The sequence below is a fragment of the Halichoeres trimaculatus genome, unplaced genomic scaffold, assembly GCF_033239565.1.
Source record: "Halichoeres trimaculatus isolate MK-OKI-2021-1 unplaced genomic scaffold, fHalTri1.1 fHalTri1_scaffold_4, whole genome shotgun sequence".
Lineage (NCBI taxonomy): Eukaryota > Metazoa > Chordata > Actinopteri > Labriformes > Labridae > Halichoeres > Halichoeres trimaculatus.
The window spans coordinates 29,676,486-29,702,755 of NW_027437182.1; the positions used below are offsets into that span (position 1 = coordinate 29,676,486).

The 26,270-nt window shown below is 39.0% G+C and overlaps 3 protein-coding genes across 4 annotated transcripts; 2 read left to right on the forward strand and 1 right to left on the reverse strand.

Annotated features, from left to right (window-relative positions):
* The first annotated feature begins 3,174 nt into the window (after positions 1-3,174).
* On the forward strand, positions 3,175-6,109 carry LOC141789372 (serine/threonine-protein kinase NIM1). Its single transcript, XM_074668761.1, has 3 exons — positions 3,175-3,319; positions 4,073-4,341; positions 5,082-6,109. The coding sequence occupies exons 1-3, from the start codon at positions 3,190-3,192 to the stop codon at positions 5,832-5,834; spliced, it is 1,152 nt and encodes a 383-aa protein (XP_074524862.1). The 5' UTR covers positions 3,175-3,189; the 3' UTR covers positions 5,835-6,109.
* A 6,878-nt stretch (positions 6,110-12,987) lies between these two features.
* On the reverse strand, positions 12,988-15,511 carry ccl25b (chemokine (C-C motif) ligand 25b). 2 transcript variants are annotated; one of them, XM_074668525.1, is made up of 5 exons: positions 15,439-15,511; positions 14,970-15,056; positions 13,869-13,986; positions 13,518-13,638; positions 12,988-13,426 (listed from the first exon to the last, which is right to left on the reverse strand). In XM_074668525.1, the coding sequence occupies exons 2-5, from the start codon at positions 15,031-15,033 to the stop codon at positions 13,418-13,420; spliced, it is 312 nt and encodes a 103-aa protein (XP_074524626.1). In that variant the 5' UTR covers positions 15,034-15,056; positions 15,439-15,511; the 3' UTR covers positions 12,988-13,417. The 2 variants fall into 2 exon arrangements, with proteins under 2 accessions (XP_074524626.1, XP_074524628.1); XM_074668527.1 differs by lacking the exon at positions 15,439-15,511 and having other exon boundaries at positions 14,970-15,166.
* Positions 15,512-18,467: 2,956 nt separating this feature from the next.
* Positions 18,468-25,542, forward strand: gclm (glutamate-cysteine ligase, modifier subunit). Its single transcript, XM_074668311.1, has 7 exons — positions 18,468-18,850; positions 20,875-20,937; positions 22,663-22,747; positions 23,451-23,507; positions 23,621-23,823; positions 24,146-24,260; positions 24,539-25,542. Exons 1-7 carry the CDS (start codon positions 18,713-18,715, stop codon positions 24,715-24,717), a joined length of 840 nt encoding a protein of 279 aa, XP_074524412.1. The 5' UTR covers positions 18,468-18,712; the 3' UTR covers positions 24,718-25,542.
* Positions 25,543-26,270: the final 728 nt, after the last annotated feature.

Genomic DNA, 26,270 nt, shown 5'->3' on the forward strand with positions numbered 1-26,270 from the left:
TAGGACAACACATGTCTAATTTCATAAATTCAAACACCTTCAGTTTTGAAAAAGTATTCACCAGACTTTAACTATGTATAGAATTTCATACACTTTGTAATCATTATTGTGAAGATAGAGTATTTTTTTTTTGGCTCTGGACAACTTTATTCCAGTTGAGATGAGGCCAAATGGTTCCTCTGAAAGTAATGGTTGCAGACCCCTGTGCTTTCAATAAATTCCAGTTGGGGTTGGTCGTTGCATTCTCCTTGTGGTTTGTTGTCACATATATATGTACATACAACAGGCTGGCCTAAAGACATTCTTTGCTTATATTGTCAACACAATTTAAGTGCCAAATGTTGCTCTGCATTCAGTGTGTGACAAACATACCTGTGATGTGGTTTGGTTGTTACAATGAGTCAGAGTGTCTTTGTTATTAATTATCTCTTTCTTAAAAAGAGTTGGAAAATAAGGAGGATACACATTTCGAGCAAACACCTGAAGCTTCTGTTTATTGTAGGAACGACCGCAAAATATTTTAATGATGAGCAGTCCACACTAGACTTAAAAGTATGACAGCCAACCCCATTCTCCCCTACTCAAAACAATGTTTTGCTGAAACAGCAAGCAAGCATACAAACCTCATATCAAAGTCCAGTTATCTTCCAGATAAAACTGATCAATCTATCAGCCATTACACACAACTGCAACTTTAACTGCCCTAATATGCTGAATTTAAAAAATAGATACAAGTCGAAACTAAATAATTAGTGATTTGTTTGTTCTTTGGAAAGATATATGTAACACACATCCCTTTAGCCTATGACACATAACCCAATGAGCGGTCCACTAATACACTAGGCTAATAGGATTGTGATGAGCTCCAACAAGTCCTCTGAGGCACCATTCACATGTTCAGCCATTGTCTAGTCTTTCAGCCTGCTAGACAGACATGAAGGATCCACAACTACCAGGTAAGTTTATATTTCCATCACTGGTGGTGTGCTATAGCAGTGCTTTGTTTAACTGAGTCTGTCTATTCACACTCTCAGCAGAGAGGTTATGAGTAAATAAATGTATTATGTAACTGTTGATACCTTTTTGTCTTTGCTTCACAGCTCAGGTATCAACAAACAGATTAACCGAAAGCTTGTCATGAATGGACTCTTTTGCTTATGTGTGTTTTGTATGCGGGAATAATTGGTGACGTGGTTTACTGTGAACCCTCAATTACCTCAACAAGACCTTAACTACTCTTCACCAGTATGTATTACTTGGTTGTAAAGTATACAAAGTGACAATGTTTCACATCCTTTAAACACTGAGCCTCTTTCTATCTAGGATAAGGAACAAGGGGAAATTTAGCCTTACATTAAAAACTTGAATAAAGGGTATAATATTGGCCTAAATATTGTAGGTATGTCTAAATTCTTAATAATTGTGCCTTAAATTTCAAGTGCACCTAAATATGCACTGAAATTCAACCTAAAGTTGTTCCAGTTGTTACCTGGCTTGGTAATGTTTCGTACCTGATTTGATCGGTTGTTCATTCAGAGTTTATTCTAAAGGGCAGAGACAACACTGTGGGCAACCTTGTGTTGGAGACTAATCTCACTCTGTTAGGATTCTATTTATCATAACCATGAGCTCACTGTACATTATCATTTAAATATTTTAAGTGGTCTACCCTTAAACCAATCTCACTTCCTCACATAATGAACTATCACTTAATTTGAGATATGCATGTAAATTAGATATCTTAAGTTTCTTATATATCTTGTATTTTTGTAGTTTAAAGTGGATGGAGCACGACTAACAACTTAAAAACACAATATATAAGCTTTTGATTTAATTAACTCTCTAAATATATTCATTTCAAATTGGCTAGACCTACTAATCCAGTATCTAAAAGAAGCAAGTAATCCTAGCCTGTGAGGACAGAACCTGGTGAACCTCGGTCTAAATTTAGCCCACGGTGACCAGGACAAGACCCATTATTACAGTGTTATACTGCTGATTATAACACTGAAGGTTTGTTAATTCTTATCATTCCAGTTAATCACTGGCTGCTGTATTAAACTCATTCATAAGTTCCTCACATGTGCTGTCATGTGGAGAGGATACATGTGCTCTGTACCACTCACACAAAGCTTTAGACCAGACGGATGAACAATCTCACCTTTGACCCCAGGGCTCATTGTGTTTTGTAAAGGTGAATTCTTGCTAAACAGCTTCCTATGAAAACAAAAGGAACACTGAATAAACCTAAATATGACATAGACTAAAAAGTACTTTATTGACTGAAAAATGAAAACTTTGGCAGGTTTAGAAAAGAAATGTGCTGAGACTTAAGTATTGTGCCCAAAGAACAATGATTTGTGTTCCTCGAACAGAGAAAACAGGAAAGGCTTTCACATCCTGCTTTTGTCTATCATTAAAAATGAGAGCATAAATTTTGAAAGTGATTTAACGTACAAAAAATCTGTCAGCATCAGCTTGGTTCTGTTTGCTGACACACACTTTAACGGCGTGGCAGTAGTTATCCTCTGCCATGAAAAAAAGTGGAGTAGCTCCCTTCACATCTTGAGAATATGCTTAATGTCCATTTGTTGGTACACTGTTAAAAAATGGAAGGAAGGACAAACTGAATGTTTTATATTACCTGGAGAGGTACATCAAGGCCAGACAGTTTCCACATACAGAACAAAGTTAGGTAAAATGGAGGTTAATCTCATTATCAGAGCTCTAATCATAGTCTAATACTCTTCTTTTAGACACTGGCCCAACTCTGCAGGACTGAAATAACTTTTTTGGTCCTACATATCCTTGAACTCGCGTAACACATTGAGACGTGATCACTAAATTGAAACAACCTTAACCCTAATAATAAACTTGTTTGTTATATAGAGCACAAATCACATTGTCCTTTTACCGCTGTGAGAATAGCTTACAGCACTGTGAAAGACTTCAGTCAAGAAACCCAAGTTTTTATTTTTCCCCCTTGTTTCTGAAAGTATTCTCTATTTTATCTCAGGTCTTAAATCACGACTATGGCCAAAACAGAAAACAAGCAAAAAGTCCAAAGAAGAGGCTCCAAAGATGGAAAAGAAAGCTAAGCCACAGGCCTCCACCCCAGTACGAACCATCCCACAGCTGAGCGAAGCAGAGAGAATGAGGCTGACAGCGTTTGAGAGGGTTGTCTACGACATGGCCCACAACGAGAGAATCGTCAATGACCTCACGCTTGGCCGAAGGGTTGGCTTCTATGAGCTGCGTGGAGAGATTGGGCAGGGAAACTTCTCCACAGTGAGGCTGGGGGTCCATGCTTTAACTAAAGGTAAAAAATAGGTCTTTTTCTATGAAGCAACGCCCAAATTTAACATTCTTCAACATATTTATTGATTTATTTATATTTCCATTTAAAGGTGCAATGCATATTAATGAACATTTAAGTGAAGCATCCATAAGGCTATTGTCCCCAGTAGGTCAGATCAGAGTTCATAACAATAGAAAGAGATCGCACCAATGCATCATCATGATTGCAAATAATGAAACACAATACACCACAATAACATCACCTACACAGAAAATAGAAAAAAAGATTTTTAGTGAGTTATGGAGCCATACCTGAAGTATAACCACACAAAGAGTTGAGCCCAGTTGTTTGCTCTGAATGTCTCCAAAAGATGTGTTGTTTGTTTACCTGCAGTTTGGGCCGTCAAGCTCATCTGATATACACACACTGAAACTTCAAGTGATTAAAAGAAAAATGCTGATAATAGCGTTCGTTAATGTTAGATTCACTGTCCTGATCACCTCAGACCTCTACTTAAACCCCACAGAGTCTGTTTGCAATTGAAAATTAAACTTAGGCATCCAGCTGTGGAGGTCCTTGCTTTTCAGCCACATTGTTGTCATACTTTAAAATAATGCTGTGACAAACCTCCCAAATAATGATGTGCCTAAAACACATTCCTTCACCTTATCAGTATCCCTCTTTAAATCCTTAAATCATCTTTTATATTCAGTCCTTTCACACTGTTCAGACCCTCCCTGGGTGACATTTAAACTTTGTACTCCTCTATCACAGAAAGAGTCGCTGTCAAAGTGGTGGAAAAGCTGCGTGTGGACAACAAGCGCCAGCCATTGTCCTCCTCAGAGATCAGCTGCATGGAGAAGCTGAGCCACCCCAACATTGTACGCCTGTATGAGGTGTTTGAGACCAGCAGGAGGCTCTACCTGATTATGGAGTATGGCAGCGGGGGAGACCTGTTCTCCCGAATCACCACCAGGGGGAAACTCACTGACCTGGAATCCAAGTTGGTCTTTGCGCAGATCATAGCTGCTGTCAAACACATGGTGAGCTTCAGTGTCAGCTTCATTGTTACTTTCTGCTCAGTACTGTGTCCACTCTGTGCCTTATAACCATGGCTTTAAAGATAAAGATAGGATTTCTTAAACCAGATGACCTGCATATGCTTTTTGGCTCTTTGGTTTCTCAAAATGAACTGGTTGACATGAAACCTGTGCTCATGCTGCAGAGAACAGTCCTTCGTCATATGTGTTTTACTTTAGGAAGCATTATCACTGTATCTCACTGTATCAGGATTATAGGTGACAACATAGGGTTTTATGGAGTAATATACGACTATTTTAGTCCAGTACTCTCCAATTTAGTGTTGTCAGAACTGCAGTGAGTCACAAGTTAAGGTTTAATATCTCTGAAAGCCACAGGTATTCCTGTTTGATAGCTTTCACCAGTAAAGAAGGTTAAAAACTGCTAATTAAAACATACTGTATCTTTTAATGTGCGTTTTGTTTTTCATTTGCTTGAAAAGTATCTAGTTAAGTGAAATGAGGAACCAAGAGGAGTTTCAAAAATAAAAAATAAATAAATTTGCATAAATATAAGTACCTTATAAAGGATGAGGAATCTGCAGTAAAATGAGGGTTTCTTTTTAAAGCATAACTAATGTCATTTCTCAACAAAAATTCCTACTTTAACTCTTTATATCAAAAAATTGATTGAATCTTCTCTTTAAAGTGCTGTAAAGACATAGAAGTAACATCACACGTGTTTATTTTCTGTGATATTTCAGCACGACAGCAACATCATTCACAGAGACCTAAAGGCAGAGAATATCTTCTACACCACCAGCTACTGCATCAAGGTCGGAGACTTTGGCTTCAGCACAGAGTGTGGGCCTAATGAGCTCCTCACCAGCTTCTGTGGCTCACCACCGTACGCTGCCCCTGAACTGTTTAAAGACAAAGGTTATGATGGATACCATTCAGACACCTGGGCTTTAGGTATTCTCTTGTACTTCATGGTGACAGCCACTATGCCCTTTTTCGCGGACACCATGGGCAGGCTGAAGCGCTGCATCATTCACGGGGCCTACACCATTCCTGTTTATGTGCCTGACCCCTGTCAGCTGGTCATTAAAGGCATGCTGCGGCCTGTTCCTGCTGACCGCTCCTCTCTCACACAGATCATAAACAGCCCATGGCTGCAAGGGATTCAGTACCCGAGTCCACATGTCTCTCTGCCCCTGTCCCCAGCCCACTTTGCCTTGGAACAACAGACACTGTCGGTGGAGGAGCAGGAGGTGAAGACTCTCCTCTCAGAGCTGGGTATTATGGCTGTTCACTTCCAAAATAACCCATGCGTAGACTGTAAGAGTCCGCTGACCGGGACCTACCGCATCCTCCTCCATCGTGTTCAGAAGAAGAGGACAGCAGAGTCTGTTGGTTATTCATCCCTCCATCCTGACGAGTATGAAAGTACAGGGAAGTGGTCTGTAGCATCTGTGGACAAACACACTCCCTCCGCTGTGTGTTCCATACTCTAATGTGGGAAGACAGACTGGTCTGGATCTAATTGCCTCTCCCCAGTCACTAAATCAAACACACATGTTACTGTTTATCCCTCACCCCCTTGATCACCCAAAGCTCAAGTTTGTGAGGTGTTTCCATACATGCTGACAACTATCTAAGCTGTGTTGTGTAATGCTGGACTGGATTGTCCCATCTATGTAGGCTGAGGATTGAGCCAGAATACCTGCCCCACTTCACAAGTCAATTATAGCTTACGGACTGGGTCTGCACACAACTTAAGTCATTAACTGTGTTCTGATTACCTCCCCTAACTGCCAGCGTAATGATGGTTGACATTTATCAGTCATTGTGTGGCTGTAAGCATCTTCCAATCTCTTTAAGACAGAAGACAGCCTTTGTTTCTGCTGGACTGATCCGGGGCATAGACAAAACACAAAGAACGTGCTCCATCAAACAATAACTAAATCTGAGACTTTGGAAAAAAACAAAACAAAGATGTGTTCAGAAAATTAAAGACAGATGTAAAGTTAAATAAGAGTTCGATAAGAATAACAGAAGAGACAAAACATTTTTGTCAGATCTCTTGAATGCCTTAATTTAATCTAGATAGTTACTTCATTTTTGCAAACTTCATGCATGTTGTATGGAAGTGTTTGAGCTCTCTGTTTGTTTGCACTCTTGTGATGACATTTAATTCATATTGATGTTAATTTTCATGTTTTCTCATGTTCGATGGCCACACCTGATGAAATCTGTGAAGAATACGCTTGGATGTAACCAATAAACAAATGAAAAATGTTTCCCAAGTCATTTTCTCTCATTTTCTTTCAGTGAGTGACAAATTGTAACCCGAACATTTTATTGTCTTTTTCTGCTGGATGCAGGACTAAAGCCAAGTTTTGGGCTGTTAACACAGAAATCCCCAAAGGGATGCTGGATGAGTTCTTGCCTCATAAGTCAGGATGGTCAAAAAGAAAAAAAAAAGTTGACTTTTCAGCTAGTTTGCTTACTGGAATTGATGTCAGCAGTCCAAGCACTTTCAGTAATGTATCTGGTGATGAAATGTGAAGCACTTCGCCTGTGTGAACTCTACAGAGTTAAGAAATATGTATTTCCTCTGAGGCTGTGGCACTTTCATTAATTTTCATCCTTACAGCTAATCTTGGACTACTCTGGCTCTTTTCACACTTCACTTTCACTTTTGCACTTAGATTTCTCTCATGGGGCAGCAATCTCAATGTTCCTGTTTTTTTTTCATAGCAAATCACCATCTTCTTGGACTTTAGCGCCAGCTCTCTGTGCATCATCTACCCTCTGTGTCACTGATCTGTGACTGGCATAAATAAAAGCTTCATTCTGCACTGAAAAGTACCCCACCTGTTCTCAAGGGAGCAGGAGCCGATGCTGACAGAGATTATCAGGGTCCTCACAGGTGCCAAGGACCAGTCCCGACTTGCTGTTTATGTAAGAATCCTGTTCTTGCACAATATTTCTTGTTTGAAAGTGGCTGTTATTATTTCCACATGAGGAGTATTTTGACTGCGGGATCACCCTTCTAAAGGTACATTTAGTTACGGAGTGAATGATCGAGCCATGCAAAGGAGGCTGATTTTGGCCATTTAAAGACTGATATCATGAAACAAAAACTAGACAGATCTTAAAATGCTTAAATTCAATCAGATATGGATAAAACTTATTCTGACAGAGTCTTTTTAATTTTGGGAGGATTAGGTCAAAATCTGATAAATAAGAAAAACTCACAAATGTCACAGAAGACGTTATCGTCAGTCTTATCAAGTGATACCTACTTTAATCAGTGCTGGATTAAATTAAAACATAATGAACAAGATGAGGTTTCAGCATCACAAACAAACACTTTTTCCTTCCTGTGCTTTCATGATTATATAAACTATGCTTTACTTAACCCTTTCCTTAGCCTCTGGGATTATCCCAAGGAGCCAAGATGTCAGCCCTGAAAAGAGAAAGCAAGTTAGCGTTTGTTTGTAATTATAATTGGCAGCGAAAGTTCAGCCCTAAGCCCTGCATGACAAACGTGTTCAGCTCATAAGGACACACGGCTGTGATGGTTGCGAAAGAGTTCACTGAGCCATATTTGGACAGTTTCCTTTTCTGTGTGAGAGCACATTAGGACCACAAGGCAATTACTGAGAAAACTGCATAAACAGACAGGAATGAATATTATACATATGTTTTTATACCAACTGGTCCCTATTGTCTTTGTGTTTCTTAACACTAGAGCTTAAACACTGTCCACAGAACAATTAGGGTAAGACGAGGAAGCAGATTTTAAAGCAGCTTACTTCCATCCTTTATTTACATTTTTCCATGCAGAGCTGACTGCTTTGCTTTATATTTCTCACAGCCTGAAAATGGTACAGACCCAAATGTATTGTGTCAGAAACCAAACCCAATGTTTTCAATTGGGGCTCAACTGAAGCAAGACTGAACAAGTCTATACCATTAACCGTCTTTTTGTAACTGTTGATGAAACGTTACATAACTTTTTGCTAAGTGGGTCTGGGTGAGCATAGGGTAGAAACACAGCCAGGCCTTCAGTTGTAGTTTATCGTATTCCCCCTCATTAAGTGGGTATTATCTTCACACTAATGATCTGGAATAAAAAGGGGGTCATCTGTGACTCACTTTTTGGCTGGTTTCTTGAAGTTCTTTGTTAATGCTTCTCGATATGGAAAATAGGGTCAACTGTTGCACTGCTTTTTAAAACCATCCAGACATTTTTCACTTTGCTATAGCGGTCTGCTTTCCTGAGCTGCCTTCCTTGTTTTATTGTGATTACAAACAAACTTAGGTATGTGGAGCCCACTTCACATCTGAGCCCACTTACGGGAAAAGAAGCACTCTCTAGACAAAACTACTTCTACATTTCAACCTCAAACATCAAAACTCACAGGCTGGGAAGTATGTTCATTTTTGAATACTGATGGCAAATATGTCTCAATCGATCCAGCTTCAGTTTCTTTAGTTTTTTAATGAGCTGACAGAAACAGAGAGCAATTCTCATCAAGTTGTTGTTAGAGAACATGTGTTTAAAACGAAACTGAATCAGTTCTGGCCTGAAACCGTGGGAGATTTTGCCTTGTGAGCGTGGCAGAACGATGAGCAAATAAAAAAAGCTGTTCTTCACATTCCAACAATAATCAAAAAAAGAATCCTGAAAGACCCCTTACTTTCGATTTTGCTATTGTTGTGCATCAGTGTTTTCCCCTAATGTGCTGCACAAAGGAAAGAGAGATCTTCTTTCAGCAGCAGAATATTCAAATTCACTCTGAACTTGGTGAACTGGCTCCAGCAACACCTCAGAAAGAAACAAGATTCACATCTTTGTGAAGACATTTTGTTTACTTGTTTTGTTTGCAATAAAGTTGAATTGGCAGTTACTTCAGAGCTGCAGTTTGAAAGACGTGTGTGGCCTAAGGTCCTATGGCATTTCCCGTTAGCACAAAAAGTTAACTATGTGGATTTTGTTGTTTTTCAAATGCAGAAAACAATGTTCTGTCGCAGTATTATGAAATACAAACTGTAGGGGAATGATACTTTTTATAAGCTCAGGACAAAGTCATCACTTCATAAATAAATCTGATTAACTTTTGCCTTTTTAACTTTTGCATCTTCAGAGCTATCAAAGATGAGATGCAACAAAGATCCCAATTGTTACCAAAACCCTGAGACACTGTGGTTTAGAAAGTGCACGTCTCTGCCCCTATATGTTCCCCTCCATTTACCCTGAACATCTGAAAACATTTCACAATCCACCTATCCAGTGCCAGGAAATGAGGAACAGCTCTGATTAATGACGAAAGAGCAATAACCACAATCCCCGGTGTTTTTTTTTTTTTTTTTTCCAAGTTATTGTTTTTGAGCTTATTATGCCTCTAATCAAAGAGGATCTGACAGTGGATCGAGTAGGAAGGGTGTGAGTGGGGAGTGGCATGGTGGAAACAGGCCACAGGCAGGATTTGAACCCCAGTCACTTGAGTAAACCTCGCGGGGTGCGACATAAACCACTAGGCCATCTGAGCCTCACAATCTCAATTTTTAGTCAAGGTCAAGTCAGGTCAAGTCTTGATAGTCAACCAGGGAAAATGGACACGTGCAACCCCAAAAGCCTCAGGTTCACTGGTTTTCATTAGCTCCTCAGTAATATGATATCTCTCCCAAACTCACTGTCTTCTGGGTCCTGCAGTTTGAAACTTAACACTTGAGGAGTTTTTGCCCAAAACCTTTTGTTGTGTTTTAAAACAAAACAACAACTGTTTTTTAGCAACCTTTTTGCTTATTTTTTAAACAAAACAAAACAAAGCAAAAAACAAAACAACAACAACAAAAAAACTAACGAACAACAACAAAAAGATAAACAACAAAACTGTTACTTATTAGTAACTGGAAAACTGAAGAGTAACATCATGAAGCTCCAACATTTCCATACAGCTTTGTGTAATTTGAAGGTAAGATTGGTCAAACATTTTGCTTTTGTGTAAAAGGTTTTACTAAGGGGTTGTAATTTTATAGCCTCTGTTTCATGATAACCATCACGTGGTCATAAATGTCTTCTGAGAAACTTTAGTCTGATTGATTGATTTTGGTGCCCCCTGCGGATGAAGCGATTTCTGTTATTTTGTTCCTGACGGTCATGTTTATTTGACAGATGTATTTTCTGAAAGGAACCCACTGTAATTAGACACGTTAACCTTAATTGATTATGCATGTTAAGCATCATGACTGTTAAGCTGTTTTAATATGAATGTTAGCTAAGAGGACACCACAGAACACAGACCATGACAAAGAAAACAAGGAAAATCAGAGCGTCGAGGAGATGTGGGGCGGAGCCATTTCTTTGCTTTAATCTCTCTTAATCTGCCATTTCAAAGTGTTCATTGCAAATAATTTCTAATTCTTCCAACAGCAGTTCATGGTAAATGGAAAGACCATACTTTCCCTGAATGATTAATGCAAATTCTAACATTATCTGTATATTTGGGATTGGCTAACAGTAGCAGCAGAGGATACACCACATTGACATATATCACATCTTTTAAAGCAATGACTCTTCACTACTTGCTCTATTCTCATGTAGGGTGGTCTACTCTGTCGTCACACAGACTAAACCGTTGGTACCTTTTCATTTACAAGTGTATCTTTGTCCTGCTTCCACTTCACCTCCTCTTCTGTATTTATGGAAATGTGTGTGAACTTGTGGTCTTCGTTCACAAGATCTTGTTTTACTGACTGTTCTGGGGGTCAGGACTGGACTTGTCTAAAACCTTGAAGTTTTCTGCTCCTTTAGTGGAAATGATTTACAGAGACTTGAAACTTCATGAACGGTGCTCTCTGGATGCTTTCAAACAAATCCTGGATGATTTGCAGAGGCATTCGTCTGCAGATGTCTTGTCTGATGTTCGGTGTTTTGAACTCTGGAGGTATTTGTCATGTATACATGTTGTTTTGAGTGTGATATTTGTGTCTGTTGTAATTATGTAACTGTGCTGCTGCCTGTCTTGACCAGAAAACTCTTGGAAAAGAGGGATTTTTTTTATCTTAACAAGTCTCTTCCTGGTTAAATAAAGATTAAAAATACAAAAAGTAAAATCCACCAAGAGTGGTTTAAACATTAAAAATTTTTGATTACATGAAACAATGTGAATGTGTGTATGATTAGTCACAAATGGTACCATGTTCACCTGAATACAACATTTGAAGAGTTCTTCTCCCAAACGCTATAAATCCATTTAATTTTCAGGACCGGGTCAGACCGGAAACAGGATTGGTGATTGAATTGACATCAGATAATGATAGAGCAGTGAATAGGTTCAGTACACAGCAAAATGGCATTATGAACTCATTTTTTAAAAATTGGCATTTGTAGCGTTTTGGAAAATAACTCTTCATTTTTTCCTCAACACAACTGTCAAAGGTTACACATCTATAAATGAGGGTTCAGTATCACAGAGTCACTTATCTGTAAAGTGAGTAATAATGACTGAGGCCATCCATCCGTCACCACTGCAGAGACAGGGGGATTAAATAAGTGCAGATATGGTGAACAAAGTTGCTCTAAAGTAGAAACTAACAACTGAGAGGGAGTCATAATGCCTTTCTTAAGAAAATTCTTATCATATGAGCAGGAACATGACACAATTGTTAGTCAGTCAAGATTGCAATTAAAAGTGTTTTCTCCTTAAAAACAAGAGTGGGTCTTCAAAAGTCCCCTTGTAAAACTTAGTCTTAATTGAGATTGTTTCATGCTTGGACTCATTCAGGCCTGTACAGATGTATGGCTCAGTGTGGCTCCTTTGACAGAAAAATCACTCTCTGTCAAATGTTAAAATGGAAACGTAACACTCATTAAAAATTGTTACATCTTTTCTAGTTTGTCCCCGTGGTTGGGGGAGGGGGGGAGGGGGGGCTTTGCTTCATGTCTTCTCCCTTTCACCAACACGCCAAAATTCCTGACTATTAAGTTGTCCTATCAAGAAAAGGATTATAGAAAATGTAAAAACAGAAACTGTTTTTGTTTTAATCTATTAAACTGATTCAGTTATCTCTGTTAAATTTCATAAAGGCAGTGAAAAGATCACTTCCTGAGATGATTCTTGCCTGAGTGGTGAGTTATCAAAGACTGGGTCCTACAGTCCAAATGATTTCTTATTTTAAATCGTCTTTGACTGAAGTTCATGTGACAAATTTCATTGCACAAAATTGTGTGGGAATCTTTCTTGGTCCTACCCCTTGTAGATCAAAATGATCCTCGTGTTTCACACAGTCCTCTTGGTCATTGACCCGTCTCTGTAGAAAACAGTGGTGAAACACAAAAAAACAGAAAACACATAGTCCATCTGTTTGTCTACACACGGGCACCTGACGGGTAACTGACAAAAAATTACAACTTTATCTGTGCCTCATTTTCATTTTCAAGTTTTTTTCTTTCAATCTCAGTTTTCTCCTCATAAGGACTCAATGCTAAATTAAGATCAGGTGAGAGATTATGAGCGTAACAATTAGCCTGTTTTTCATCATGGATATCCAATTAAACTGTCAGCAGACTGGAGTGATGCCACAACCTAAAAATCAGAGCTGATAAGATTGACACATTTCAGGATTATTATTCACACTTCAGTAGTCAGGTTTGCTTCATTTCTTTATTGAAAACAGAAAGTCACAAGAAAACAAATATAATGCCGATACAAAAATATGAAAATCTGTTGTATAAAAAAAAACTCTCACCTCTACTCAGAAGTGTTTTGTTTTCACATTACACACACTAACACACATGCTCACAAACAAAGTCTGGAAAAACAAATCAAAGCTGCCAAGTAGTGGCTCATTTCTAGCAGGCTCTGTCACATCACAGAGCAGTGAACAGTAATATAGCAATGGCTCATGTAAGCTGATTGTTGCTACACTGGCTATAACGCTGTGTATGTGCTATGTTAGAGTAACTTGGATACATTTACATTCTGTGTCTGCAACAGGAGAGAGCAGATGTGCGAAAACATGATCCATCTGTTTATAGATGATGGCCGACAGCTTGTCTCATTCCTCTCTTTTCTTTTCTTCTTTAAGCGCCCTGGAAAGACAGAATATTAACATTTACAGCTCAGTCAGCGAGTCTCTCTAAAAGGTAATGAGGTATGTCTTTTGTGACCTCTTGAGTTCACCTGATTCTTTGCTTGCATTCTTGCGTCCACAGTCTTCATCAGATCCTGGACCCACTTTTTGTTTGGGTTGGCGCAAACAGTCGGCTGCTTGGCTTGAGTGGGCCTCTTCTTCATCAGGAACCTGCACACATCATTATTGTCATAAAGTGATATCAAGCAATCTCTAGCTGGATAGCCAGAGACGCAATGACACAAGTATGCACACACAAACACACACTTCCTTTGTGAGTGGCTTGTGTCTTTTCCCATCAGCTTTGGAAAGTTATTTATCTAATTAGAAAGTTTAAACAATGTGGGAGAAAAAAATGCAGTTGAGGGCCAACAGCGTCGGATACGGGAATGGTTACTCACACAACGGCTCGTAGGTTGCAGTCTCCATCTGTTTCCTGCATCCTGTAACTTTCAATGTTCCTCTTTGCTCTGGACCTCAGGGAAGTCACATAGCCAAGGCAGCAGTTGCCGTATGAGCCTGGAGAGAGGAAAAAAAAAAAATCAGGAGGGTTAGGGAGATGTAAATCACACTATATGCAGATAACACCATTTTAGAGTCTCTTGCATGATTATTAACAATTCATGTCAGTGTTAATTGGAATTTTGATAGAGGTTGTGCACATAGGGGCCTAATTGAGCTCAATTTAGTCTTAATATGAGCATATTTCCAAATATAGACTGCTTGCTCAGTTCTAACAAGGCAAATGTAAACACTGGTCTGAAAAGTATTTGTCAGTTTACCTTCTTGTCCTTGAATCACTATAGTTATACCAACAATTAAAAAAGTACAGTATCAAGAATTTAAAATAGTTATATTAATGATAGCTCTGAAAAGCTGTTGACATGAGCATTTATGTAACCTACACTGAATTAGAAATACATTTTTGCAACACAGCATAAAAATGTTTGACTCTCTTCCCCTTTCAATGGCTCAATAAAACGTTTCAGTGGTCAAGCATGGGCCAAAAAAAATGTTACTTTCACTTTTACTCAAGTGTCCACATCCTGAAGTTGTTCCTTATGGTGTGAAATGTTTATTCCTTCAATCAGTATTAAAATCAACTTAATTAAACCTGTCACAATGTCACAAACATCTAAGTGGACTATAATAACATTCCTAGACGGATTACACTTTGTTGTGGTAAATGGTTTAGACCGGAAATGTTCACCTCATTAGACGACCAGATTTAGTAACAATACGACAGGAATGTGGATTGTGAAATACAGCTGCAGCCACAGCTCAATCACATTCAGTCCAAGCAAAACTCACATAAACACATATTTTCCTCAGTCAAATATAGATTTTATGCATTTCTTTAAGTTTGAGGCTCAGCTTGGGAATAAAAAAAAAACAGCTACTTGTGCAACGCTGGGCCACTGTAGGAAAAAAAGTGTTGATCTATCAAAAATCTCACTCCCTTTAAAATAAGTCTTGATTGAAATGCAATTTGTGTCACTTACCCTGTGCCAGACTCAGGTACATGCAGGTGAGGAGCAGGAGAAAGAAAAGGGCTTGGAACTTCATGGCTGCTGTTCTTTGGTCGGTTGCTGCACAGAAACAAACAGATTCAGTCAAAAAGCAGAGCACAAATGAAAGACTGAGTATAGCCGTCTACCCCCCTCTGTCTTTTAAATGTTGGCTGTCGAAGTGATTCTTTCCATCACAAACTCCTCCATGTGCACTGTTGTGCAATCTGACCCCTGAATCAAACTTTTAAATCCTTGTCTGGTTTCCAGCTGCGTGCAGCTGTCTCGTCTCAAATGCTCTGATTATTGTTTTACAGAACCCAAATGACTTTTCCTTTTAGATTGCTTCAGGGAATTTTTTTAACCCATAACACTCAAAACTTGGACCACATTACAAAAAAAGTTTGCAGAATTTGTATTGCAAAAGCAAGATTTAGAGCCTGAAGGCTGCAGAGAAACTTACCTGTTCTCTTCCAGTATTTCACAAGATGTCTTGGGAGAAAAACTGCAGCTCTTGGTGACTCTGACTCTTATGCCTGAAATTCACCCTCCCTCCCCCAAACTTTATCCTTACCACACCTCCTTTTTCTCCTTTTCCTCCTCTGCCTCCTAGTTTACAACTGCTCAGCAGGAGTGCAATTCAATAACTTCACTTCTCCTGCATTACACGTGCTTACACATGTGCCAATGCCACCCAAGTACCTCTTGTTTTACCTCTCTAGTTTTCCTCCAAAACATCATTAACTCAGACAGGGAAAATGTAGCACTCTTTCGCAGGCCTGCTTTAGAAAATGTAATAACCATGTATTCCTAGTACTGTCCCTCAGGTGGCATAGCAGCTGTATAACCTACAAAACAACACTCACAAATAGAGCCGGAAATCTTTTTTCCCACACATTAAGTATGGTCTCAATTTTAAAAACAGGCAATGCAATGAGCTTGTAAATACTTTGTTGATACCATTTAAAGACTCCAAGGAGTTGATCACATTTCACCAGTTCCAATTAATTCTTTTCACCAAGTCTTTTCTTCTTTGACTGCCCTCCAGATGGGCAAAAGTCTTCCAAAGCAGGTTTATTGTGCATCTGTTGAGTGTTATTCTGCCTGATGAACTGGATTAGTGCCCCATAGTTTTCAACTCCTTTTTTAAAACATATCCTCTACTTCATTTTGTAATGTCCCCCAAAAAAGCTGCACAAGAAGCTAGCACAATTTTAACTTCATGATCCATCCAGTACCTCTGCATCTAACTCACAAATTCCCATGTAACCGCCTAGGAAACTTATTTTCTTGCAACTTATGTTAACTTTTTTTTTTTTTTTTTTTAGCTTTTTGTTTTCAAGCTTTCTGTTCACAAACATTCAAGTTTATTTACCATACTGTGGTTGGGCTGGCAAGATGGAATCCTGAGGGAGTCTGGGCTTGCTGACCTTAGATAACCTTGGTCCCAGCATGAGAATGTATGTAAGATACACCAAATATTGAAACCCAGGGATGTTTGGAAAGAAAAACTCGTGACAATATTTCCCCAAAGAAAGAGCTCTTTGAATGTTTACTGAGAGGTAACCTCTTCTTTCCAAACAATCACTGCCTTCAGATTCTTTATTCTAAAGGTTTCAACACTCACCTCCACTCCTCCAAGACTATATTCCTTATGGGAAACAATGAAATATTCATTTACGCTTAATTTGCTGACCTATTAATTTAATAAATTATTGGTTTAAGCCAATGAAATACAACTCCTACTTTAAATCATGCCAAGTAGCTTCCCTGGAGTTGCTCTACCCCAAATTCTGGATAAAAGTGTAAAGGATTTGACCTTAGTGTCTTACACTGAGGAAATATCTTTTTAAGAGTCATTTTATCGTGTGTGAAATAGAATTTTTCTGCAGAAAAGGGGAGAGTTTCACACTTATCTCCCTGCTGCACTCATGGTCCCCCACCAAGGATTTGATTGTTTCCAAATGTCTGTCTTGACAGGATCTGGTGTGTGTCTGACTCATCATAACAGAGCAGTGCTGTAAAATCCTTTAGATATGTGTGTCTACAGAATACCACATGGACTACAGATCAGTTTGCAAAGCATTAAAAGATACAATGTCTTCTTATGGATTTCAGTTGAATAATGTGCATGTTCAGCTGTATGTTGACATGAAAAAACAGGGAGTTTTTATACAAATGTTTAATATTAAATCTGGACACGTCAATCTGTGTGGCAACAATTTATGAAGAAGTTCTGGCTGCTGAGATGAAGTGGGGCCAAGAGGCCGTAGGGGCTCACATTCAGTGATTCTCTTCATCCCGAAAGGATTGCATGGATTTGTGCAAAGGGGATTTTTCATGTTGAAACAGGAAGGGCCTTGGACTGAGCACTCAATATATGATACACATGTGAAAAACTTCTCAGGCACTCCTGTCTTAGCAGAGGGCATTACTCATCTGTTAGTTTTAAAAACATCCATATACTCTACAGTTGCTTTAACATACACACACACACACATTGTTTTTGTTAGACCCATATGTTCTTTACACAGCTATACTGAGTTATGGTCAGTCACAGAGAGAAACATTGTTCTGGATTGTTCTGTTTCAAAAAACCTCCTTTTGAGGCATGTGACCTCTGTTTTTGCCTTTTTTGTCTTCTTGTTACAGCTTACCCCAGCATGTGTTACAACCTAGGTTGTAGTAAATGACCACCATGTATTAACATCACCTGGTGAGGTCTGTGATATTCTTGCAGAGGTTTGATTTGTTGCCATTTGTAGATAACAAATGTGGATAATTTGCATTAAAGTGGAGGTGCTGAAGCAAAAAGTGTTACAATCATACCCAGTCTTCCCCAAACCTGGCATTATTCTCCAGCTGACAAAGTAACCATCTTACCTAAAAAACAACAATCTCATATAAAGGCAAAAATGAAGTCTAAAGACACAGAAAAGCTGAATAGACACATAAACTGTCAAGTTCTTCATTGCTCTCGTCACACATAAGCCAGAGGTAGAAATTTACTGCACACAGATCTTGTTTTACACACATAGAAATAAGTGTGTAAGTCTTTTCATAAAGTATTATTTTATTAATTATTGCTCCAGATGGGCAAAATATTTCAAAAAGTTCCAAAAACCTTTTTTTTTTTTTTTTACTTTGTTGAATCTGTGGTTATCTAAAATCTATTTAATATTGGGCTCACTGTCTTTCCACTGCTTTGTAAAATAAATTGTAAGCTTGTGTAATATGGCTATCAAATTTACAGCAAAAGATGTAAAATTTTTAAGAAATGTGCAAACGAGATCAGCCCTCTTTCCTTGAGTGTATTAAATTAGAAATAGACCTAAAAAAAAAAGTTATTACAAATACTACATCGCCATCTAGCGGTCTGAACTGGGACTGTGCAGACTATAGAGTCCATTCCACTGAACCAGCAGTGTTTTATGACTGCTGCCGGTTTCTCCGTGTCATCCTGACCAGGTTTTACAACACTGTCACCGACACCTCCGTGTGGGCGTGACCGACCGGCTTGCCTCCATAACAGCCACTAGGCAACCACCAAACCAGCAGGTCAGTCAACATCGAGTGCAAGTCATCCTGACTACATCGCATTTGAAGAGTCCCGGGGTTTGCGCTGTTGTCTGCTGTTCGTCAGTATTTACAGCAGCAGTCTCTGACACTGGGTGGTCGCCACGTTAGATCGCAGACGACACTGATTAGCAACTTGTTAGCTCGCTAGCAGAAACCACATGGATCCTCAAAACACCAACACGAGCACTGAGGCGAAGATACTGTTGAACCATGCTAAGACCCTCAGGCTCCACACCGGGAATTTGGTCAACCGAAGCCGCCTGAAAAAGAAATGCCCGGGCTCTCCCAGCGAGGAGGTAAGTCAGCTGAACACCTGTCACAAAACAAAACCAGTTTTCTGACCACTGCCCCGGGTATGTGCTGTTTTGGTGTGACAGTCTAACTTAGCTAATTAGCTTAGCCTTAAAGTTAACGGCAGACTGCCTGGCTAAACATTTAACTAACGAGCCAATAACACCATTGTGTACTGACTGACAATAAAACATTATATAAACCGCCAATAAAAGGGCGAATGAGGCGGAAATATCTTAACAAGACGGACAAAATGTAATTTAAATAAATTCACAGAGCTGTTCTAGCTTAAGTTGACTGAGTTATCACATGCCCTAGTTTGAGAAGAAGGTATGTTTTAACTCTGAATGGTCCAGCCTGAGGCGAATAGTTCACTGACAGTGACATGTACTGATAGCTGCCTGTTGTTGCACACAGAATCTATTGATGTAATCACTTTTCATATATACTATAGTGCTAAAGCAAAGCAAGTCTCTATTTAATGATGAATGCGTCAGTTTGAACTCCCAACTGCCTTTAATGTTAAATTTAACATCAAAAACACAAAGATTCAAAATCCACTGATATTGGAAATCACATTTGTTGGCATTGCTCTCAGTAAATTAATTCATTGTGTAATCTATTCGCCAACTTATGTCTTTCGTGTATAGATTAACTGATTTTGTTCAAGGTCTGGCTGTACATGGTTTGATCAGACATGATTTTCATGACGTGCTTTGAGGCATGAAACTTGTCATGTCATCATAGTTCATTGCTTTAACAGATAGACTCGCACTTTAAGATTTAGCATACAGAATTAAGAAGCTACGACCTAAGCTTGACATACAAGGGGGTGGTTTTATATACATGTTAGCGTTAGTTGTTGTTGCGCTGTATTTTATTGATTTATTTATGTATTTATTTATTTATTTATGTAATGATAAATGTAGTTGTTGAAATGCAAAAGAGGAAAAAAAAGGTATGTTATCTGGGGCTTCAGCTATAGAATATTTCAGTATTCAAGTATTCTACAGAAAATCCCATCGATCAATCGAGTAATCAGATAAAATACATTTTTGTTTAGTTAAAGAGCAGTTATTTTGAAAATGAAAATTTTTCTTTTTAAGAAATAGAATTTTCAGATACAGCATGTCAATAAGAGCACGTGCTTTGGTAGCTCCAAAATTTGTAAACACACTTTGACACATTTTTTGTGCTTTGTACATCTCATCAAATGTTGCGGACCCATATGGCACCCGTTTCATAGAATGACCCATTCGTCTCCAAACTCCAGAAAAGAAGCTAGATTTGTTGCTAGTTGCTATTTTGTACAAGAGGTAGCTTGAGGGGTCTGAAAACTCTCTTAATATGGCCTCAGCTCTATTTGAAATACCACTCTTTGATCTTTTTAAAAATTAAACGATTCCTCAAGGTGGAGAAAATTACTTGAGTATTTTTTGTAATCGAGTACCTCGAATCATTCGAGGAATCGTTTCAGCTCTAATGTTATCACCTCCTGCTTTTTTCTCTGAGGCCAAACATTCTAGCTGTAATAAAGATTCTGGCATTTTAACACCCAAATGCAATGTATGTAATGAAAGATTGTCCATTTACAGTTCCTTTTAACCTTTACACAATCAACTCTGCAGTCATAAGGTCAGAAACATGAGACTCCAGTAGTTTTCTCTCCCACATGACAAGACCTCTGTAGCTGAGCTGGTTTGTTTCTTTTTGTTAGAGTCTCAACCAGGATCATTTACATCATACTTCCTTAAAGTCATCTCTCTACTCGGCACCACTGGGTTTGAGTTTGTGTGACATTTTCTGCAGCCTTCATCACTTACAAATATGTCTAACTTGTCTATACACTACTCACGCAGCAGGTCCTCACTCTGATGATCCTTTTTGTAAATATTTAAAGATTACAGCAAGACATGAATCAGCCCTTGGAGTCGACTCTCTCATATTGTTTCTCTTACTTGGAGCTGGTTGGTGACATAAAAAGAATTTGAAGAGAATCTTAATCAACTTTTTTTGTTTTCAATTTCAGCTTCAAGACTGCATTCAAGCCACACTGAGCGACTGGTTTTCTGCAACAAAATTGTCATCAGAGGTGGAGTTACTTTATTTTTTAATGTCTCTCGATTCAAGCTCTCCTGCATGTTTAATGACACAGAGAAAGGAGCAACATTATGTTGACATGATGGTCGGACCTGTTACCCTGCATTGAAGCTCCAGTGCTTGGGAAAATAAGATATCAGTTGTGATGGACATCAAAGGATGCCTCCAGGCTAACTGAAAACGTAGCTGTCATGATGAATGTTCATGCAGGGCTGGCTGCCAAAGGCGCCATTCCAAATGTGTGTCTGTCTGCGGGGATAGGAAGTGAGTGGCTCTGTGGGGGAGCAGGGACTTCGCTGTGAGGTTTCTTTTAACTGTGATCAGTATGTGGACAGTTGTCAGTTAGTTGTCATAATTATCTGTTCTCATCAAACTTCAGAGCTCTGAACAAAATGAATTCAAGATGAGAAAGAGTGCGGCATATGTTTTTGCTAGATGTGTTTTTTTATTCTGAATGAACCCCTGCTCTGGTAGCTTTGCCAGGCTCAGCTAATCTGCTTCAACTGTCATCACCACACCCCCTGGACTCAAATGGGGATGGGGGAGGTTTAAAAACATTTGACAGCTAAGTCTGAAATACTTGAAAGTCCAAAACACAGAAAAAAAGAATGGGATACCAAAGTTATGGGCTTAAATTCTTGAGGTTTGCTTAGTGTTGAGGTACTGTGTTTTTAGATACTAATCTGGCTTTTGTTCATGGGCATGTTTGTAAATATGACACTAATTTTTGATGTAAGTCTTTGGTTGGTTTCTTTGTTTCCTGAATTTATGAGGGCTTTTTAAACTTTCTCCTATGTGATGAGAACAGCCCATCTGAAGTCTGAGGCGCCATGTTCTTTGAGCCTCTGTTTGAATATCAAATCATTTTTAATAGTAGCATAATCTCACAGAAGTGTATTTCTGAATGGTCTAAAGGTGGAAAACAAGTAATCCAATTCCCTGAGCTGAACATCTACAAGGCTAAATCTCTCAGATTTATGTCCTGGCTATGCTTCAGTTTTGTTTGGGTCATTGAGATGAATCCTCAAACAATCCGAAAGGATCTGACATGAGAACATTTTTTTTTTTAAGTTTGTTGTGGGGCTTTCTACGCTTTGACTAGAAAGGATAGGACAGTGGACAGAGTAGGAAACTGGGTGAGAGTGAGGAATGACATATGGGAAACAGGCCACAGGCTGGATTTGAACCTGGGCCACCCGTTTGAGTGCGGACCTCATGGGAACCTAGACTGCTGGGCCATCTGCGCCTAATGAGAAACGTTTTTTGAGGGCCTGTTACAGTTGCGCTAATGGTAACTGTTAAAGGTAAACCACTTGGATGCTTTGTTGATGTGAACAAAGCAGTCCTCAAACAAAATTTGTAAATGTTTTATGCAGAAGGAAATGCATAAATCAATCATGTTGGACCCTAACTATAAACACAGTGTTTTTAGGAACATGGTATGTCAACAAAAGTTCAATTAGTTTCTGAGACAACTGTGCTGAGAATCATGTCGGTTATTTATGTAACATAAACTGGCCTTTTCTCCTCTGGTTTCCCACACTCAACCTTTTAAGTTGTAGTAATAATCTTATTTAGCAAAGGTCAAAGTGTGTTAGAATCACAGCTGTTCAGACATGTTTTAGAGTACTGTGAATACCCCAGTATTTTACATTTTCTTCAGTTTTTTCAACATAACGCGTGAAAATAACTCAACAATGTGTCCCTTGTCACGTAGGACCTTCCAGACACACTGGACTGCTCCATTCCCCAACCAACAGATGCCATCACACCTGAAGAGAGGGAGGAGCTGAAGGTCTCAGGTCTGAGCTGATCTTTGAGTCAACGAGAAAGCACAATAAGGGGCCGTTTGCACGACAACAGTTTTAGGGTGAAACGCAAGTTTTGTTGCATTTCAGCCTTGAGTTTACACGGTATCAGATCGGCTCCACTCTACTTTGGTGGAGATCTCCCAAAAGCTGCTTCTGGACAAGACAGTTATAGCACCACCTGCAGGCCTGGCATGCTTACTACAGCGTTTTCAGTCCCTCTGTGTTTCTGTGTAAACGCAGATTTTTGTCACTGCGTTTCGCTTTTTCAGATGAAACGTTGTCGTGTAAATGGGGCTTGAATCTCATTGACACATTTTTTGAGTTTTAATTCACAAAATAATGCTTGATAAAGGCAGGCAGGCTCATACTTTCTATTTACAGAGGAATAAGATAAGTATTTTGTTAAAAGCAAAACTCATTTCAGAATTCTTTGAATCTTTGTTTGGCAGGTGAATATGTTAAGTGGCCAACAAAAAATTGTCAGGGGTAGCCTTTGTTTACTTTTCCTGTTTAAGCATTTGTAGGAACAACCCCAGACCAAACCTTTGAACAAAGCAGTCCTGATTCATAATTCTGTCACAAATTAATCATTAATTAAATTATAGCTAGTAATAGATTATAGAAGTGGGTTGGATAGATAGGACACCATAAAACAATCAGTTGTTGACATGGTTATGGTTTTCTTGTTTCACAGTCAAGCTCTTCCTGTGTGAGTCAGTTCAGTCTTCTATCAAAGATGCAGTGGAGATGGGTGAGTTTTTAATCTCTGCAGCAGAATTTTCCAGCACCTGAAGAAAAGCATAATCAGTGTGAATGTTTCTTCTCTGTTTTATTTCCACACCCTTGTTTGTCTCTCATTATTAGCCTGTCAAACGCTGGCTGTATCCCAGCTCGACTCTGTTATTATAGCCCCACCTGGGCCTCTGGAGGGTGACAGCCAGACTTTGTCTCACCTTCAGCCTGCCTGGGAGGAGCTGGAAGCTCTGGTCAGGAGCCAGAAAATTGCTGCTATAGGCACATCTGACCTGGACAAAGACCTACTGGAACAGCTCTATAACTGGGCTCAGGTGAGTGGATTTTCCGGGTTTGTGAGGATGTGTGCACATTTCAATGAACTTTGTGTGCAGCTGACTCTTTTTTCCAATGGTATGACAACCAATAACTCGATCTCCTCTTTTGCCAAGGTGGGTGGTTTTCATCCAGTGCTTAGTACACTGGACATAAGCAAGAATCCACAGTTTTATCCAGTGTCCTTTTTTTCAAACATGACAAATGGGTCCTTGTTGATGAAAACAATCTTCACATTTAGAAAGATAAATTATAGATCATGACGTAGATTTATTTGTTACATCAAAGCACTAAATGACCACACATTGTCTCCTGTTTCAGATAAAGCCCAGCAGTAATCAGGTGAATCTTGCCTCCTGCTGTGTGATGCCCCCTGACCTGACAGCCTTTGCAAAGGAGTTTGACATTCAGCTTCTCACACACAATGACCCTAAAGGTAAAATTCAGTTTGCTTTCTTCTTTTGCCAGTCAGTGTACTCCTGCTAGAGTTTCTATTTCCCCCCTTAAGGACATGTATTACCATAATCAGAATTTCAATGGCATTAAATATTAGCAATATATATTTTTTTGTGTTATGTTAATTTTTCATCAAAATATACAAAGTACTTTGAAAAATCAACAACAAATGGATCATGCATGTATGCTTCTTCTGTGTTTGATGAAACTACTTCTTGTGTAATTCATAAATAACCCTTCCCATCTTATCATCTGCAGAGCTGATGTCGGCATCCACATTCCAGGAGGCAGTGAAGGGGGGCCTTCAGGACCTACAGGACCAGGACATCACTGACTGGAGGCTGGAGTGGGTCCTGCGTTACTCCATTATAGTCAAAAGCAGAGGCATCATTAAGGCTAAGGGCTATCTTGTCAGTGCAAGGAAGTCGAGCCCCTAGCAGCCCCCAGTGATGGAGAAGACAGATGGATAAAGCCATTTTCTTCCTGTTTCAACACAGTAGAGGCTGCTTTCATGACGGAAAATGTTGGTTGCTTCATCCCTAAGGGTCCTTAAACTTTTTCTGACTTGAAGTGCCTCTTTGCTCCTACTATCCTCATTTCCATTTTCTGTCCACTGTGTCTGTTTAAATTAAGCTTTAATCAGTCAGTCAGCATTAAGAGTATGAGAAGGGTATACAAAAGAAACAAGGAAGAGAATTGTAGTTTTACAAGTGTTGCTGCAGAAAACATTGTAAAAGACAAAAGTCTGATTTTATTCATGAAACTAGATTGACTCTGCTGTACATAACACAGTTTGCATTCCTCAGTTAGGAAAAAGTATGCACTAATTATAATTCAACTTCATACGAGATGTTTATTTTATGATACTGAGTATTTTGACTTTTAACTGGTAAAGCAACACTCATAAGAGTTTATCTAACCTTGTGATATCACACATTTGTTTGTAACCCTTTGATGTTTTGGATGATGGATTGAAATGTTTACCCTCCCCAGTGCTCATGAGATTATTTGAGGGGTCAGGGAGGCCGAATACAGAGGCTGAGTACAGCAATACTGCTTTGCAGAGTGGGCCTGTGTCCTCTGTATGCATTGTTGTTGTAGCACTGGAAAGTTAACACAAAAGAGATGTGAAAATTTGTTTACTCCTTGGAAGATATTTTCATTGAGGAGTCTTGGCTGTTGATTCAAGCAGGATCAAGTTAATCGGACAAGGACAAGTCATCTGTTGTACTGTAAACATACTTTATGTTGTCATATATCTGTATATCATGAATTGGCTTAATTAAAATAATTAAATGAAAAAGCTTCATGTAAACCATTGTTCCCTTAAATGTGATAAACATACACTTCTGCACACAAACATGCACTGATCGAGGACAGAGTGATGGTGCTGCACCTTCAGCGCGCACCTGAGCAGTTGGGGGTTTTGGTGCCTTGCTCAAGGGCACCCGACAGTGCTCGGGAATGTAAGCTAACACCTCCCCAGGTATCAGCCCAATTCCAATAATAATAATAATAATAATAATAATAATAATAATAATAATAATAATAATGTTAATAATAATAATAATAAAGACAACAAAATTATAACCATAAAAGATGGAGTAAGACATAAAACATAACACACCCCGTTCCCTCATCATCTGATTTCAATATTTGTTAACCTGCCGTAGTCCATTACATTTAAATCCAGCCTTAGCCTTAGACTTCCAATTCAGGTTAGAGAATCCTTTGGACAATAAGTCAAGGCTCTCCGCGGGGAGATAGTCCATAAGTGGTTTCCAAGTGATCAAGAATAACCGCTCATTGCCTTTTAGCACTGTGCTAATTCTCTTGTGTGAAAGTACAGAAAAAAATCTATTTGCTGCCACATAGAAACAGTGGGAGGTTTGTCCTTGATATATCTTAACAGTATACATTTTCTTGCCAAAAGTAACAATTTATTTAACGATTTGAATTTAAGAGAAGGGAGTGCCACAGACTTGGATGG